This window comes from Engystomops pustulosus, chromosome 2, assembly GCF_040894005.1.
Source record: "Engystomops pustulosus chromosome 2, aEngPut4.maternal, whole genome shotgun sequence".
Taxonomy (NCBI): domain Eukaryota; kingdom Metazoa; phylum Chordata; class Amphibia; order Anura; family Leptodactylidae; genus Engystomops; species Engystomops pustulosus.
This window is the reverse complement of record NC_092412.1, coordinates 188,211,421-188,229,968: the sequence shown is the minus strand read 5'-3', so window position 1 is coordinate 188,229,968 and position 18,548 is coordinate 188,211,421. Positions and strand designations below refer to the sequence as shown.

Below are 18,548 nucleotides of genomic sequence, written 5' to 3'. Positions count from 1 at the left end.
ATCTGAATATAATTGCATAGACAATTCCTTCTATTTTGTGCCAGTGCTGATATAAAATGTGTTTTGCTTGGAGAAAGGAGAAACTACTTTACTAAGATTTGTAAAAAGTATGCTTACCCCATTTGATACCTGATATCCTGCATGTGTCGCTTCCCCGCTGAGTTCACCATTTTCTTCCCAGTGTATGTGAATGCATGTCTTGCAACACAATTTGAATTTTAAATCCCACGCTTAGTCCAAATCAGTCGGGTTGTCCGATGGCCACGCCCCACGATTTGTCTCGCATGAAAGTTGGCGCCAAAATCTGATCGCGTACGCATAAAACCCCTGTTAAATGCGTTGCAAGTAGTCGAGAAACCCGACAGAAATGCGCTCCGCGGACCCTTAGTAAATGTGCCCCATAGTGTATCATTCCAGCCCAGGTTGCCAACATTTGCTCAAGCTCTATTGTAACTTATAAGAATTAATTACTCTATGGCAGTGGTGGCGAACCTATGGCACTGGTGCCAGAGGTGGCACTCGGAGCCCTCTCTGTGGGCACCCAGGACATCACCCCAGAATGAAGTTCACCAGACAGGACCCAAAGAATCTTCCTGCAGAATCTTCCTACAATGATAGATGAATTTTCCCTCTTCCTTTCAACTGTGTTGATGTCTTTAGGAGGCTGAACGATTGAAAATTGTCAAAGAAAAAGGAGAAAAAAATAACTGCTTAAATTGCTTTGCTGGCACTTTACAATAAATAAGTGGCTTTTAGTTGAAGTTTGGGCACTCCAGCTCTAAAAGGTTAGCCATCACTGCTCTATGGTCTCTTGACATGTAAAATGTGTGACGTACATATATAGCTTGGGTGCAAACATTTACCTTGATCAGTTTAATTCTACTTGTCCAATTATGGCACAATAGCCCTCTACAGTATATCCATGTGTTCTACATCAATTCTTTTGGTAGAACATATTTAGCAATGAGGTCACTGCAGGCTGTAAACTGACATCTCACCCATTCACTTAATGGGTGCGCCTGTGAACAGCAGTCATTTACCAACCCCTCCACTAAAGAATGTGTTAATGAACATACATGCAGCTCAACCATGTCTACACAGATTTCTGTTTTGCATCACATGGATCTTTGTTTGAGGAAGGTGCTGCTGTTTCTTTAAGATGTCTGCTGAGTACTTGATAGTATTAGGCTTCAGTATGACTTTCACAAAGTGAAATGCAAATGTCAATTTTACAAGTAATTTTGAAAAATATTCAAAACATTTTCTTGAAGTTGCAATTAAAGAGCTAGTATGGCTCTTATATATAGATAGATGTTTCTACTACATGAATCTATTTCAATATTTGCATCTATTATGTGCCTACTCCAGATTGTCTGCTAAAAATGTCTGAAATGTCTGGAAAGTTTCTTTTTTAAAAAAAAAACTAATTCTGTATGAAGCAACCTAAGAAATGACCTGTGACCCTGCCTTGCAGTCTGCTACATTTCTAAAGAAACCTTACTAGTTCCTATTCCTGTAATAAAATAACTGGAACTGTGCAACTTAGCCAAATATTGGTAACTTGGTAGGTACCTTATCTGTGCAAAGCACGTTGTTAAACGAAATCTACATTTACATGCTGGTGTGTGCCCCCTTTATCAGGATCTGCTCTTCTTTTAACTTTTTATGCCCTTGATTTTTAAGAAAATATGTGCAACACCCCTGCCAATGCATAGGCAGACTGGTAGTTGTGAAGAGTGCACTCCTCAGGTCAGGAGCTGTTAGGGAGATTGATCACCTCTCTAGGAAGGTTCTGGAATCTGAGTATGATGTAATTGCAGCTGTAGATACTGCCTGGAAAGGCAACAGTTAAACTGGTGTAAGTAATTATCCGATGATGTGACTGTATTGTTAGCTGAAGTGTGATTGGAGAGGTGCTACCTCCTGACCAGAGGGAGTATAAAAACCACTGCTGTGTGGAAGCACATGGTCAGACTGCAGAGTCAGAGTGAAGAGAGAGACAGTGTGTGCAGCCCACCTTAAGTGATGCCACAGATACTAATCCCAGGAACTGATAGTGCTTCAAGCCTATTGCCTGACACTTGGGGCGGGTCAGGAGACTCTAGCCCAGAGCTTCAGCTTCCACATTTTGGACACAGCTCCACCTCAACTATCCCAGCCTGCATCTACTATCAGGCTGGTGCACCATTCCTGCACATTCCCCTCCATGACCACTCCAGTAATCCGAATTTGCTGTCTGAAGTTCAATTAAGAACTGTAAGTTAATTTGCACAGCGTTGCGTCAGTGTAATCCCTGGATACGGCTGCTTACCACCACAGGATCACCCATCCATTACCCAGGGACTCATCCTACAGACACTCAGGGGATGCCCCAGGGAGAAACCATTACATCAGCCTCCCCTCCTTATTTCTTGCACGCATCACCTGCTGGAGACCCGCCAGGCTATAGGAAAGCCCTCTGGTCCCCATACCAGGCACCATGACAACAGCGCGCCCTGGGCCGCGCTAGCCAGCCACTCCAGTATTCTGGGCCCTGAATCCCTCTAAGCCCACAAGAAAAGGGTAGGCCTTGGTGGGGGATGTTGCATAAGCTTTAAAAACTATGCAAATGACCCTGAGGGGCTCCAGACTCCATTAACTTCTGTGGAGCCCCTCAGGCTCATTTTGAAGCCTTTTTTCATAAAAACAAAGACATAAAAAGCTTAAAAAAGAGTGGGTCCTGACAAAGGGGGCCTACACCAGCATTTAAGCGTACTTGGTTTATAATCCATAATCCTGATGTTAGGTGTCCTTTAAGAGGCTGTCTCCTGGGCACTCTTCCAAACATGTTTAGCCCTTTTTCTAATTGTACTATCATGAACTTGAACATGTGACAGTACTGTCTTAGATGTTCACTTTAGGGTTTTTTTTTTGCATTGCTTACTTTGATCAACCTTGATCTGAATTTGTTTTTCAAAACCTGGGAAGATTATCAACTTTATAAAATGTTTTGCACATGTCAAGCATTCCTTACTGTAGAATGATTGACTTTAACCCCTTATTGGGCGCAGGTATAGGTTTTTGGGCGACAACTTATGGCTTTATGCTGCTGCTATTTTCTCAGCAGTTTCTCAGCTGCTAGAGCTCGTATAACCTATAAGATTCCATGTTCAATGCCAACCACCGCATTTTAAATGCATTGTGAGGAAGGGGGTTCCATCGCTATATATATATATATTTTTTATTTTTTTCTTTATTATTGTTTTTAAGGACAAATAGAACAATAAGTACATACATTTATATTCATAGCCATACACAATAAGAAACTGCCAATATACAGAAACTTTATTAAAAAAACAACAAAAAGCACTCCCCTAGCTAGCCTCCATCTATTCACTTCAGACTAAGCCCGGTTACACGTGAAAGTCTTCAGTCAATGTATTTGCGCAGTATGGTGGCATGATCGCATGTGGTGCACATAGTGCAGTGGAAGGGGGTCCCTGCACTATATAGAAATATAATGTAAGGAGGATGTTCCCTCTGCCAGCCGAACAGCTGACCGCAACTGTGATGGTTCATACAGTTTTGACTCAAATGTTCAGCTGGCAGAGGGAACATCATTGCATTATATTTGTATATAATGCATGGACTCGTGTCTACTGCATTGTGTGCGGCCCATGCGATCATGCTACCATACAGCACAGATACATAGGCTGCACATGATTGTGTGTAACAGGCCTAAAACCTACACCAACCTGGCTTGAACAAAGTCTCTCTATCAATCTCCAGGTGACTTATATGCCTCTGAACTTCTAAACCTAATCCATGTTTACCAAGTATGCTCCATTTGCAGACAAAGTCAATCCCATACACATGATATCATTAACCTCCGAAAACCAGAGGGACACTGATGGAGCAGCAAAGATATATAATAGGGCAACTAGCAATAGAAAATGCAGTATCGAGCGTACATATTCCGGCATAGGAATCTCACAATGCTGAAGCAGAATAAAGGCTGGTTCAAGAAGGAAACTAATATCCAGATTCTGTTGAACTATATTCTGTGCCACTCTCCAGAATGATAATAGTACAGGACAAAACCAAAAAAACATTCGGACTCCTAACTCTGGGTCTGCCATATAGTTAAGTCTTCTAGGTTCCCCATCCAGATGAGGTGTCTAATATGCTGACTGTCCATTTAAAAGTAATGCAGTGAACAAATAATGCAAGTAAACAATAATACAGGTAAAGTGAACAAGTAATACAAGCGAACAAATGATCCCATTTTTCAATTGAAAAATTCATTAAAAAACTACAAATAATAAGTATCTGTAACAACCTGACCAAATCAGATGTTGTGTTATTTGTCCAGGACAGTATATAAAATAAAATTACAAATATGGTGCAAGATCTGCCATTTTCTGTGCATCCACCTCCAAAAAAAACTAAATAAAAAAAATTAAAAAGTGATATGAAGAAAAAATTAAACCCAATAATAGGAACCAATTCTGCAAAAATATTCTCTTACAAAGCTCTGTCCGTGGAAAATGTTCTTTTTTGGAATATTTTTTTTTGTAAAAAGAGAATTTAATATGAATAATGGAAACAAATGATCCTATGATCCTATTAAAGGGGCTGTCTGAGAGTTAAATAAAAAGCTATATTTGGCTTGCGAGGCTATTAGAACAATAAACATTTTATACTTGCCTCCTCTGGCAATCCTGTTCACCTGTGGCGCTGTACATTACTGCCGGGTCTCTGTTTGTTGGGCATCCAGACCTTCCAAGCACCTTCTACAGCAGAGTTTCATTGTTTAGCAGACACGCGGCAGTGGGCAGGATGTAAACAAAAAGAGACCCAGCAGTAATATACAGTGCCGCAGGTGAACTGGAGCGTCGGTGGAGGAAAATATAAGATATTTATTGTTTTTTCAGCCTCCCATATAACAAAATATAGTTTTTTTAAAATCCTGGACAACTGAATTCATTCAAAAAATAAAGATATTGGGGCAGATTTACTTACCCGGCCCATTTGCGATCCAGCGGCGCGTTCTCTGCGCTGGATTCGGGTCCGGCCGGGATTTATGATGGTAGTTCCTCCGCCGTCTACCTGGTGGCGCTGCTGCACTGAAGTCCGCTGGAATGCCTCGAAATACACCGGCCTATCCTGGATGAAGGTGAGTGAAATTTTCGCGACACAATTTTTTTAAAATTTATTTATTTTTTCCGAATCCGTCGGGTTTTCGTTCGGCCATGCCCCCCGATTTCCGTCGCGTGCATGCAGGCGCCGATGCGCCACAATCCGATCACGTGCGCCAAAATCCCGGGGCAATTCAGGTACAATCGGCGCAAATCGGAAATATTCGGGTAACATGTCGGGAAAACGCGAATCGGGCCCTTAGTAAATGACCCCTATTGTGTTATTTATTATGCATTGAATGCGTTGAACATTTAAAAATTTATCATGTAAAAAACCAATAGCAGTACTACAGTTTTTTTCTCATCTTTCCCCAGAAAGAATTTTGAAATTGAAGTTTTATATACCTCAAAATGGTGCTGCTAAACTACTATGATTTGGCAAAAAAAAAAAAACAAGCCCTTATACAGCTACATTTATAGAAAAATAAAAAAAAAGTTTTAAAAGGGTTATCCGGGTATAAAAATTTACCTGGGGCCGGGTTGGGGAGGGCTATTTAAAAATAATAAACGTGTACTTACCGCACCGCGGTCCGTCTCATCTGTGCGCCGGTTTGTTTACAGGGAGGAGCCAGACACATTGTGGACCGGAAGTTCCCTGTGCGCAGCTTCTGTGCCCCTTTAAACAAACAAGGGCAGAGATCAAATGGACCGTGGCATGGGACATCAGCGGTGCCGGAGTAGGTAAGTACACCTTTATTATTTTTAAATAGCCTGCCCCAGCCCGAGCATAAGCAACTTTTTATACCTGGATAACCCCTTTAATTGCTATGAAAGCAGGGAGGGGGGCTACATTGAAGCTACTTAGTCCAAATGTACAATCTGCACCTTTATACTATAAACAAGCAGTGAACAAAAATGGCACCTTTCCAGGTTAAAAAAGTTAAAATGGCACCTTTCCAGGTTAAAAAGACAACCCCTATTCATGGTTCTAACATTATTACTAACTTTGCACCAAATGTTAAAATGTTTATTTTGCATTCTTAACATGAATGAATTTATGTAAGTGCCTATTATGATAAAATAATCCATAAAATGAAGTCAAGCCCCTCTGCTCTACGTCACACAAGAATATGTATATAATATAGTCATTACATAATATCAAGCCACATTGCTTGTAGATTTAGTAATTACACAGAACAACATACTTCTTAGCATGACTCTACCAAAGACTGTGTGATCTCTGTCCAGGGTGCTGCAGTTCCAGCGATGATGCCTGAACTGATGCTGGCACTCTCGGATCCACTCCTTAGCTCCCTCACCAATGGCTTGCATAATGTCAGGATGCTTCTGACAAAGTTGCCTCTGCTTGTTGACAAGTCCTGGGATATTATCACATATTACTCTCGCTCCAAGTGCACCAATGTACCTAGAAGAAAAAAAATATATATATATACATCAGCTACATCGTTTTAGTACACAATAATTTAGTACTATATAGTTTTAGTGCAATAAAATTAATTGTTGAAATCTTAAAAATTCCTACTCTGCAGGAGAATTTCAGGCAAGCAGCTTTCTTTTCCAACTTATTATATTCTAGCAGAATATTTGAACTAATTTTGACATATTTTGAGGTTTCCTGTCACAGGTTTCTCTCCTATTCTTAGGAATATTCCACCCATAATGTTCAGAATGAGATGTACTATACATATAGCTCAGTATATAGTATAATCACAGTGTAAAGTATGGATTCATTTTTCTAATATGATTTATTCTTTGTTTGTACTCTGTTTCTTCTACATGAATCACAGACAGAAAAAAACTGAAACATATGGTTTCAGTAAGTTTTGTGTTAACAAAAGGGTGCCCATTTAATAGACAGACAGTATCTGTTTACAAACTGTATCTCATGCTCTATATCAGTGGTGGCGAACCTATGGCACTGGTGCCAGAGGCGGCACTCGGAGTCCTTTTTGTGGGCACCCAGGCCATCACCCCATCATGAAGTTCACCAGACAGGACTCAAAGGATCTTCCGACAGAATCTTCCTACAATGATGGGCGAATTTGTCCTCCTCCTTTCAACTGCATTGGTGTCTTTAGGAGTCTGAATGACTGAAAGTTGTCAAAGAACAGGGAGAAATAAATTACTGCTTAAATTGCTGTGCCGACACATTGCAATAAATAAGTGGCTTTTGGTTAAAGTTTGGGCACTCAGGCTCTAAAAGGTTCACCATCACTGCTCTATAAGATTCCTCACATCTATACAGGTGTGTCTCTAATGGGACTAATTCAACACAATATTGCAAAATACTAACAACATTAGTTATAGACTATACGGTTTAACACATACACCATCAAAAGTGGCATCAAAAGGGGCATTCTTACTATCGGTTTGCGTCTATCAACCACCCTCAATCAATGGGTGACCACACATGGATACACATTGGATGTCACTCAGCCATTTTAAAATACCCATCAGGACAGATATTCTTATCCAGGCACTGGTTAAATACACTTTGGGGCACATGTAGCATAGGTTTTGGGCTGCCACTTTTTCAAGTTTCCTGAAGTTGGCCTACTTAGTCATTACAATGTATCTTGTAATCCCCTTTTTGATATGTGATGAGTTGCCTGTTTAGTCTCACTTTTGCAACTTTTTATGGTGTGGGACTTTTTAGTACCACATAGTAGCTCCCAAAAGTAAGTCTGGGTCTTGCATGCTCTGTTTTGGGACTTATTAGGCACAAGAATGGGACAATTCCAAGGCCAAAAGTCGCACAAGTTGAACAAACATCTGGGCTATAAAAGTTAAATGTAGCCTCTGCATTAAATCCACGAGGCAGCTAACTTTGGTATGCTGCATGATTCTGCACCTAAAAAGTCGCAAACTTGCACAGAAAAGAAAAAGGAAGCAATAGGAGTGATACATGTCCCCCTTTGTCTGCTAACAAATGTGGAAAACTCAACCATGTGCCTTTGTGTCACAGGAAAGCACAGTGACATAAGGTTATTGAATTATATATTAGCAGGGCAGTGGTATGGTGTTATAAAAGCCTTAAAGGGGTTGGCCACTTTACCTAATGTTTTTGTAATACATGTGTAAGTGTGTTGGGGCAGGGTATTAGGTAATTTACCAATAAACTTCTAGTTAAAGTTCTGCACCGTTTTATTGATACGTAAATCTTTTATCTCATCAGACGGATATTACTGACCATAAAATGGCTGCAGATGGAGGGTCATGTGATGTCTGACCATGAGCAATTACCTGGTCAGGACCTTGATTCTATATTCATGAATACTATTGTATGATCCCGGCAGGGTGATTGCTTATGGACAGATAGAGATCACATGACCCTCCATCTGCAGCCATTTCATGGACAGGAATGTCTGGCTGATGAGGTTAAAGATGGGAAACTTTTAATAGATTTATATTGGTAAATAACCTTATATCCTTCCCGCACACTTACATACCCATTACAAAAAACATGAATTTTAGGTATTTGGTAGACTTATCCAGGAATTCTGAATAGTCTTCACTCTTTCATTATTTACAGGTTTGCTGCTGTCTGTCCTGCTTAAACACAGGTCATGGAGATGAAGGCATTTGGATTCATGTTCTGTGTTGTGGATGCATGTAACTGTAGCCATGGCCCCCCATGAAGTGAATAGGGGCTAATAGTGCTGGTACAGCATCCAGCCGCTGCACAACTGCTTCTGGCTTCATGCCCTGAGTTTATGCTCGGCCAAAACATTTGATGGGTGCATGAGCCAATCAAAATTTATTTCTGGACAACTGATTTAAGTGTCATGTTTTTAAAATGTCTTCTATTACCATTTGTGTAATTCCAGGAAGGCTGGATAGGGGTGGGACTGCTAATAGTTATTCATATTAAGCCAAATTGATAACCATTTACTTTCTGCACCTTTCAATTTACAAGAAACTAAACATACTTGTGTAAGGCTGCAGCACATAAGTGTGTATTACGGATCTATAACTTCCATTGTATGTATCAGTTTCCGTCTACATAGCATATTTTTCGATCATGGAGCATACAGGCGTTCCCCTACTTAAGGACACCCGACTTACAGACAACCCATAGTTACAGACAGACCCCTGTGCCCTTGTGGTGAAGCTCTCTGGATGCTTTACTATAGTCCCAGACTGCAATGATTAGCTGTAAGGTGTCTGTAATGAAGTTTTATAGATAATCCTTGGTCCCATTAAAGCATAATGTAATTGAAAAGACAACTAACAATCTACAGCTTAATAAGGAAAACCTGCTGGTTAATGTTATACATAATGTTAATTTTAATGTTAATTTTAAATTCTTTCATCTTCTAATTACATTTTTGACTAATGACTAACAAATTGTAACAAAACGCAGATATGCATGAATATTTATGAGGCCCAGACCAGAAGAGGAATTTTCCATATCTGTCCTTAACCCCCGGCCAGGATTTTTAGATATCTATGGAGGAAATATCTGTATTCTCTGTGAGCTCCACGTGTCATGAAGACACTGGATCCAGAGGCTTCAGTGTTCCTTACATTTGCAGAGTGTAGGAGTGCTGGAAAGGATGCTATTACCAACACTTCATTCCCAGTATAAATTTATGAGTTGATTTGCAAAAGACAGTAATCCTTCTCTGAATTGACCTAGTAATAAATAGTTCAGTGTTTGTGCAAATTTAACCTGCACACTGCGTGTATTACATCATATCTCAAATATGAAGTAATATCCTATGATCCAGTTACAGTTCCCAAATTACTGACAAGTGTTTGATTTCCAGACATACCTTTTCTGTTGACCTGTGAATTTATAGAAAGTTATATTTGTTATCTCTCTCTATACACACATATATATATATATATATATATATATATATATATATATATATATATATATTTATATATATATATATATATATATATATATATATATATAGGCTTGATGGTGCAATAGAGGTACTGCTGTTATCTACTTCTACACGGTCAGTACTACACTGTGATTGGCAACCCCCATAAAAAGCATAGAGAGAAGATAAAGGTTGCAGCAGCAGGCAGGACCAGGTCCCTGTTGTACTGAGACGCTTACTTTCTTGATGGATCATTGGGAAACAGGAACAGTATGTATGGAAAGTTTTTAAGTTCCTATAAACAATGCTATTTAATTTGCAATGTGACTTTGGAGCAGGTAGACTCCCATTATTGTGCTCTGTAGTAAAATCAAAGAGGCTCTTAACAGTACTTAAAAGCTGGCGTAGATCAGCACAGCTTATAACTTTCTGTTTTATACCATAACAACTGAGGGACATGATGATGAAGCGGGAAAATATGTCCTTAATGTTTTGTTAAGGAAGTGGTGTTCTATATACAGAAATACCAATACTAGAACATGTGGTTCAGTCCCTGGATCATTGCTGCATTATTTTAGGTAACTCAGAAGAGTTCAGACAATGTAGGAATGAAAAAGAGTTAAGGCACGTGTATGCACTTTATGGATACTGTACTGAATTGTCCTTCATGTACACTGTCACCTGTGCTGAGGACACATGTCCCACAATACTCTCATTACCGAGTGCCAAACATAAGCGTTTAGAGGGGGACCAAGTCACCACCTCTGACAATTCTTGCATTAACCTTAATATATCAATATTGGAGCATCTTGACCCATGCCTCAGTGTTCTGTAGTTCCCATGTCATTCATAATAAATAAATGAACATATTGACAATTGGTGTTACTAATTTTCCTGATGTCCCAACATAGCCTGATACTGGCAGTACTAATTGGACAATTTAAAACAAATTAATATATAAATAAAATAAATAACTAAATAAAAGATCTACAACTGTGCCCAAAATTGTCATTTTATGGGAAATCTTATTCTGGGAATGCTGACAGTTTAGGAAAAGTACTACCTCTTTTACTGACACTCTGTGAAAAGATTGTGGGGGGTTAATGGTTGGCAACTGGAGACTCTAGAATGGCTCTGGATACACATTGTATAGACGCCTATCAGTCCCGCCATTATAGGTTTCTTTTATGTACAAAACATGCAAACATAACATCTCAACTATTGATGAATTTTAGTATACTGTCTGGGTACTGAAAGACGGAAGTAAAAAATAATCAATACACACCACATCACCTATCACAACCACAATTTGTCTCATAAAATACAATCCCTCATACCACTTCATTGATGGAAAAATGGATTCCTGGTATGCATCTAGATGTTGTCCTGGAGCTGGCAAACAGTACACATAACAAACAACAGTTAAATGGCACCCACACAGATTCTACTGAAATTACACTCCAGTTGTTGTCCTGAGAAATGCACAGAAAAAGTAATACAACCTAACGTTCATTTACATGAATGTAATGGCGACCGATATCTGATATTGGTCCCCATTGACGCCTATGGCACCCGGTCATGCTGCGGTGAGCACATCTCGTCTCCCCACACCATGACCGTGCATGGAGAAAAATAGTACCAGTCCTATATTTCACAGTGTTAGGGTGCTGGAGATGGGAGGGCTAAGCAGCACTCACTATTCCTCTCTCCTGCACATGGCTGCATGCTTGCCTAGGCTACAGCACAGTGTGCATACAGTAGTGTGAATGTATCCTAAGTATGTTTTTCCCACAGCCAATTAATGATTCCTACTGTGTTAGGAATGCTGGCTGCAGGACAAGGTCAGATGAAAATTGAAAGTGCACATATATGGTCAGACAACTATGTGGATATAGAAATACAATCTATTCACACCACAGGTGTTAATAATGTAACTAAGGGCTCCTTCAGATGGCTATAATTACACTTTAATATATAGACCATATTATATAATAACATCCTGACTACATAACAGTTTATTAATGATGCATCTGGTTTGGGTCATTTACATATTAACCATTAGTTGGGATAAGGTTGGTTACTGTTATATGGTCATAGTTACTCCTAAGAATATTAGTTGTATCCAGGTATGCTATATTTAGCAGTCAGCTAGAAGCTCACATATGCTAACTGGTTGTGTGCCATGAACTCTTGGTCTATTCATTTTTATATATGACATAATTTGGAAATAGTTTTCATTCTAGAAGAATTACTAAGCCTGTTGCTTAAATATTTACACCTTGTACAGGATAGGATCATCACGCCTAACATGCTAAGATTTATTATACAGTGAATATATTTTAAGAGGTTTTTTAAGAAATTCTAGTGGAAATTCATGTAAACTTGATTAGAACATACAAACTATGGCCAGATAGTAAACCCAGGACCCCAGATAAACATGCAACAAGACAAACCCTTTAGCTGCTGTGCTGCCCAAGACAGCCTTTCATATATAAAGAGTAATATAATGAGATGAAAAGTTACAGTATGCTAAATGGCAGCAATGAAAAGTTTATCTCGTACCACAAAAAATTAGACCATACACAGAGGGGCAGATTAAAACTGCCATGGACCCTGGGCTCTGGGATATTGAGAGGCTAAATGACCCCCGGATCAATTGATATATGTAAATGTATTAACAGTTATTAGATTTCTGCATGATACAATATAATGTGGGTAGGCCCAGGACCTCATCCTGTAGCCCAAGGAAGTGCTATTTTAAAGTGTCGCAAGCTTGGCTGCCTGGGACCGAAGGAGCAGGGAGTAGAAGTAGGTGTGGACAGAGCTGGATTATCATTGGAGCTCCTACTCAAGGTCACACAATTCTTCCTGTTCAAGGGACCCTGGTAAGAAGCTACAATGATAATTCAAAGTTCTCCTCACAGTTTCTACTGTATTGTTGTCCTCAGGGAGCTGATACAATTCAAGGCTGTGACAGAGCAGGGAGCAACAAGTAACTCTTGGCACTTTGCCATAAATAAGGCGATTTTGGTTGTAGTTTGGGCACTCAGTCTCTAAAAGGTTTACCATCACTGCCAATGGGGCTGAATACCGCCATACTGATTATGTAAATAGTATGTACAAACACCAAAATTACCATCTTACAGTGACCATACAATTGTAGATACAGGTTCCACATAAATGTGATGTAGAATGCCAAGGGTGTTGCTAGGGTGGTAAATAATCCAGGGCACGGGCCCCAATGAATGTGTATCATACTTTCTGTAATGCCCACTCCTGTACATAACCCCCTCACATTTGGTTGTGCCAATAACAACTTTACTTCTGATATATACAGATCGAGAAACCACAGGGGAAATCCCTACATGTTACATCCAGTGCCTGCAGGTGAGGCATCCTCCGTCTTCTCCATTAGGCATCACCACATCTTATGTTCCTGATTGTCTCTACATCTTGGTTCCCTAATAGCGTTATCCTTCTGCTCAAATATTGTAAGGCTGTGTTCACACATTTGTCTTACATTTGAACAAAACCAGGTGCTCCTTACTGACCACATCTGTTTCACCGGAAAACATGTGAGATCAAACAGCATCACGAGTATACGTGCCCCAAGAAATGAACTCCACACAGCTACCCCCGGTAATGTCCACCACACACAGCTACCCCCAGTAATGTGCCCACACAGACCCCAGTAAGTAATGTGCCCACACAGCCCTCCCAGTAAGTAATGTGCCCAAGCATACCCCCCAGTAATTAATGTGCCCTCACAGTTACCCCCATGTTCTCCCCCTTCACTTAGCTGCCATTATGTTTCCTCCTCACCTCACAGATGCAGCTCTGTATATTACTTTCCACTGCCAGTCATGTGATCATGACATCATCACAGGTCCTGCAGCCTCTGGGAGTATTATTCTCCCAGAGGCTAGGACATGCAGGGGAAAGTAATGCACACGGTCTCATCACGTTCTTAAGGGTGATCATTGCAACCTTGGACTAAAGTACACAAAATTTTAAGCCTCCAGAGAACTTCATCAGAGATCACAGTGGGCAGAGGGGTCCGACTGTAATCTGCAAGTCGGATATTCATAGGTTTTTTTGTCCCTATGACAATCATAAATTTCACTGATTGTAGGGTGTCATGGGAACAAGGATTAGCAATAAGGCTTTATTGTAGACACCTAACAGTTGACCATTGCAGTCTGGGGCTAAAGTTCAGTAAATTACCAGGATCCATAGAGCTTCAGCAAAGGTCACAGTTGCCAGAGAGGTCCATTTGTAACTGGGAGTGTTTGTAAGTCAAAATCACCATCAAAAACAAGCATAACCCAGGGGCACTTACTCAAAGATCCACTCTGCTCTCTCTGTACTCCCCCTCCTTCTGACTGCTGTGATGTTATATGATGGGATGGGGAAGTGCTCCTGTTCAGTGTAAGAGCCTGTGAATCTGCTCTGGTAGTGCCCCCCAGAAGCATTTCTGGCTCATTAGTATGATTTTAAAAGTTGAATTTGGAAGGAAGGAGGCAATGAATAACAAATATAAGAAGATTACCCCATTCACCATGCCTGTATCTATGAATAAGTGTCCCTGGTTTATAATGCTGCATCTCCTTTACGTCAGGGGAAGGCCTGTATAGGGATATGCAGCAAATAGAAAGATACACAAGATAAAGGTAAATATCACTATAATACATACCGTACCAACACCTCATGCTAACTGTGGCATTGAAGGGGTGATGATTTGGATTTATTTTGCAGTTGCAGGACCTAATTTTATTTTTTGCATCAGTTTAATTACAAATAACAAATCTGTATAGTCTTTTGTTTCTTGATACCGTTAAAAATATGTTATATAATATGAACGTTCAATGTAATTTTTTACTATTCACAAGTGGTGACAATAGTCTTTTACTTGTACTCAGCACTCTCAGAGCATGTGACATTTGCATGACAAGGAAGAGTCAAAAACTTTTACTCATCATTCTGAAGTTCAACTTTAACCCAGGCTACATAATTGTTGGGAAGTGATGTCAATTTTATTTATACACTGTAAAAAACAATATATAGAAAGAAAAGAAAATTGGTAATGGATGCAGGCTACAGGTTTTCTCTGACAAGGTACATTTTTTAAATTGACATTTTATATAGCGTATAAGAAGACTGTTGATTTTTCACAACCCTGTAAACTTTTTGGAAATGTTGGTCCTTTGATCAACTGAGACCATTCGAAAGCTGTGGTCAGATCTCTCGACTTAGCTTAGTGTGCCCTCCATAGAACACACATACAATAAATAAATAAAAACATTATTTTCGAATTTCGCGATTTGTCATTTGAACTGCACTGTGAAAGTCCAGCAGCATTTTTTTCAGCAATTCTTCCATATTTGGTATTTTTTCCAGATTCTTATGCTTCATCTGCGGACAACAAGCCCTCATATACTTCTGTAAACTGAAACAAGTTATGGCTTGGAAGGTGGACATGAAATCAAAAAAGCACAAAAATGGATATGCCTTATGGTGGGAAGGGGTTAAGCTAATAGCCCTATCACTTTCAGCATTCGTCACTGTAGGAATGCAGATGACATCATGGGTTTCCAGTACTAATCTTTTACTAAATACTGTGAACACACACATCGGAACAAGCAGCACCTGGCAGGGTGGCTCTGGAATCAGCTTATTACAGGCCGACTTGCCTTATGTGTGGGATGACAAATTCAGCTCAATGTGCTTGAAAAACATACTCACCTTTACCAATCCCATATGTTATGGTAGCAGAAACTGTTGGCAGCTTGATGCTTTATTATTCACAACTGCCATTTTTTCTGGAAGTATAGATTCTAAATATTTGCCTTTTTGTAAAAGATGCCAATGATTTTTAAGAACATAAAAAAAAAATTACCAAATTTTCACATGCAATCCAGTGCTTGATATTCTGCAGTATTCATGGTCGCTGTTATGAATTAAGAAGCATAGGACCTCTAAAGCAAATCAGCGAGTGGAAATTTCCCATAGATCATGGTCAAATGTCTGTTAAATGTCTGTGCTTAGTCACAAGTCTAAAGCCACTAGACTCATAACAGAGAAGAAGAGCACCACAAGGGAATGAGGTAAGTTATATTCAATCACTGGGGCACCACAGGGGCATTTAATTGGATTTCTTCTAAGAAAACAGTATTATGACCTGGTAAAGACATAGGCCCACATTTATCAAAAACAGTGCAAACTGCACTAGGCATAGTTTGTCTGTGGAGTGTACAGGGAGTGCCAGATTCGTGAATTGTGCCGCACGTTCTTCATGAATTTGATGCCCCCTATACTGCTCTGACAGAGCGGACCACCTTTTTTGGGGGCACCTTTAACATAGAGTGTGTGACACACTTCTGTCAGACACTGCATGATAAATGTGTCACGCGGACCGACTGTGCACCAGAACGCCCCTTTCAATGAAGAATTTTGTGTCGCGTCAGGTATAGTGCAGACACGAATGTGTCACAGACACTTTATAAATACATGTGCAAGCAGTCTGCACTGTAAAGAATGTGCAAAGTCCGACAAAAAAACTGGTGCAGAGGCTTAATAAATGTGGTCCATTACATAGAGACACAAGTTCAACCCCTCAACAGTCCAAGCAAGAACAAAAAATTATTTTATATTTCATCATTACATTTATATTGAAATTTTTCCCATCTTGAATCTCAATTACCACTCACATGAGTGTTATATCTGCAAAAATGCTTGACTTGCACATAGTGGAGACTTTTGAGCTAAAATGTTTACTCCTGAAGTGGAAAGTACCGTGACATCGCTGGCAAAGAATAAAATCTTCTAGGGTTTGTGAAAACAAATATTTTATTTTATATCTATTATGCTTGAACTATCCAAAAATTTCATTTGCTTCATTTCCCAAGACTTATTTGATAATATATTTATACATAATTTATTACAAATAGAAGCAAAGATGTGAAATAAGATGACACAAGAGGATAATTATGTGCCAACAACATGAAAATAAAGGTTAAAATTTACTTTACATCATTAAACATCAATTTTAGAGGTCTAGCTGGAAATACTTTATTGCAATATTTGTAAATGAGCCTCATTTGTGCAAATGGTGGCCACTTGTGTGGCAAGGGGGTTGTGACCCTCAAAGAATATGATTTCCTGAAATTTTCTATAGTGGTTAAACCTACCCAAATGAACTTATTATACAGTCTAATATTTGTCAACAGATTTATCTACATGGGCTGCAATGACTCATAGACCACTATACAGAGAAAGAAGATATCTGCTTTCTGATCCATTCTTGGTCTACTGGCTGCCGAGACAAACATTCATATTTTATATATTTTAATACGTTTTATTGTTATTCCCTATCCACAGAATAGGAGATAACAATCTGATCAGTGTGCGGTCCAACTGAAGGGACACCCAAAAATCACGAGAACAGGATCCTGTTTGTACTAATTTAAGGAGCAGCAGGTTGAGAATGTATCCTGATGTTACATTCAATAATGAAGAAATGCTTAAAATTGCAGAGCACAGCACTCAGATATCTCCAGCACTCTCATAGACAGTGAATGTGAGTGCTGGAAATAGCCAAGTGCAGTGTTTGGCAAGTCTTGGTGCTCCTATAGCAGGCAGGGCCTGTGCATGACATGCCACCCCATCAATCAGTGACCCCATTCTTGTGTTTGGTGAAGGTCCCAACTGTTCCGGAGGTGTCCCTGCTATGAGATGAATTTTAAAAAATTCCCTGGAAACATGTCAGTGGATAATTCATTTTCATGGATCTGTGACTTCAGAGCTGAGCATTATGCACCTCAACAATAAGGTTCATCTATTTTGGTATATGTATTGCAATAATGAACCTAGATAGATTTCATTTTACAATGTGGGTGGCAAATATCTGCTGTCCTTTGCTTCTGTCCCTGGAGGCATAAATCAAATGATTCATCCTTTTGTAAAGCTCAATTAAAAATAGGAGCCCTTGGCATTTAAGCCAGTAGCTTAAATGAAAAACTAACACTACTCCACTGGGCAGCATTCATTATGCTCATTACATGGAATCATGAACATTTTGGCCAAGGCTACAAGAGCCGCGCAAGGAAAGATTTCGCATTGGCATCCAGCCATTAGATTACAGACACCAAGAACATAACCCTAGACAGTGTGTGGATAATTATATGTGGAGCTCTCTGACAGTCATTATTACATGGAGCATGGACAATGAATGTGGGATATATATATATATATATAATATATATATAGTAAAATGGAAAAAGACACCTTTTATTAAGAAAGTTCTTAACAATATTAACTTTGCAGAATTGAGATTATTACATAAAATATTCCTCTAGCTGGCTTCTTGTCTGTGCAGAATCCCTAGAAAAATAGAATGATAATGTAAAAGACATAACCCGGTGTAAAAGAATGGAAATCATTACCGTATTTTGCGGCGTATAAGACGACCACCAGCTTTTCCAGTTAAAATATACAGTTGGGGATATGCACAACATACAGTATAAGACTAACCGTATTCCAACTTACACGTGGTACAATAAAAAAAACCATCAGATTT

General features: G+C 39.4%; 1 protein-coding gene across 2 annotated transcripts in view; it reads right to left on the bottom strand.

The window, feature by feature from the left end:
* Nucleotides 1-18,548, bottom strand: part of WNT2B (Wnt family member 2B) — a 47,659-nt gene that overhangs the window by 13,157 nt on the left and 15,954 nt on the right. The window contains exons 1-2 of one of the 2 annotated variants that reach the window (XM_072137606.1): nt 13,796-13,879; nt 6,323-6,543 (exon numbers count right to left, since the gene is read on the bottom strand). In XM_072137606.1, the coding sequence (XP_071993707.1) occupies nt 6,323-6,449 (127 nt within the window). In that variant the 5' untranslated portion in view covers nt 6,450-6,543; nt 13,796-13,879. Of the gene's footprint in view, nt 1-6,322; nt 6,544-13,795; nt 13,880-18,548 lie in introns of those variants that run through there. The other variant, XM_072137605.1, reaches the window with a different exon arrangement.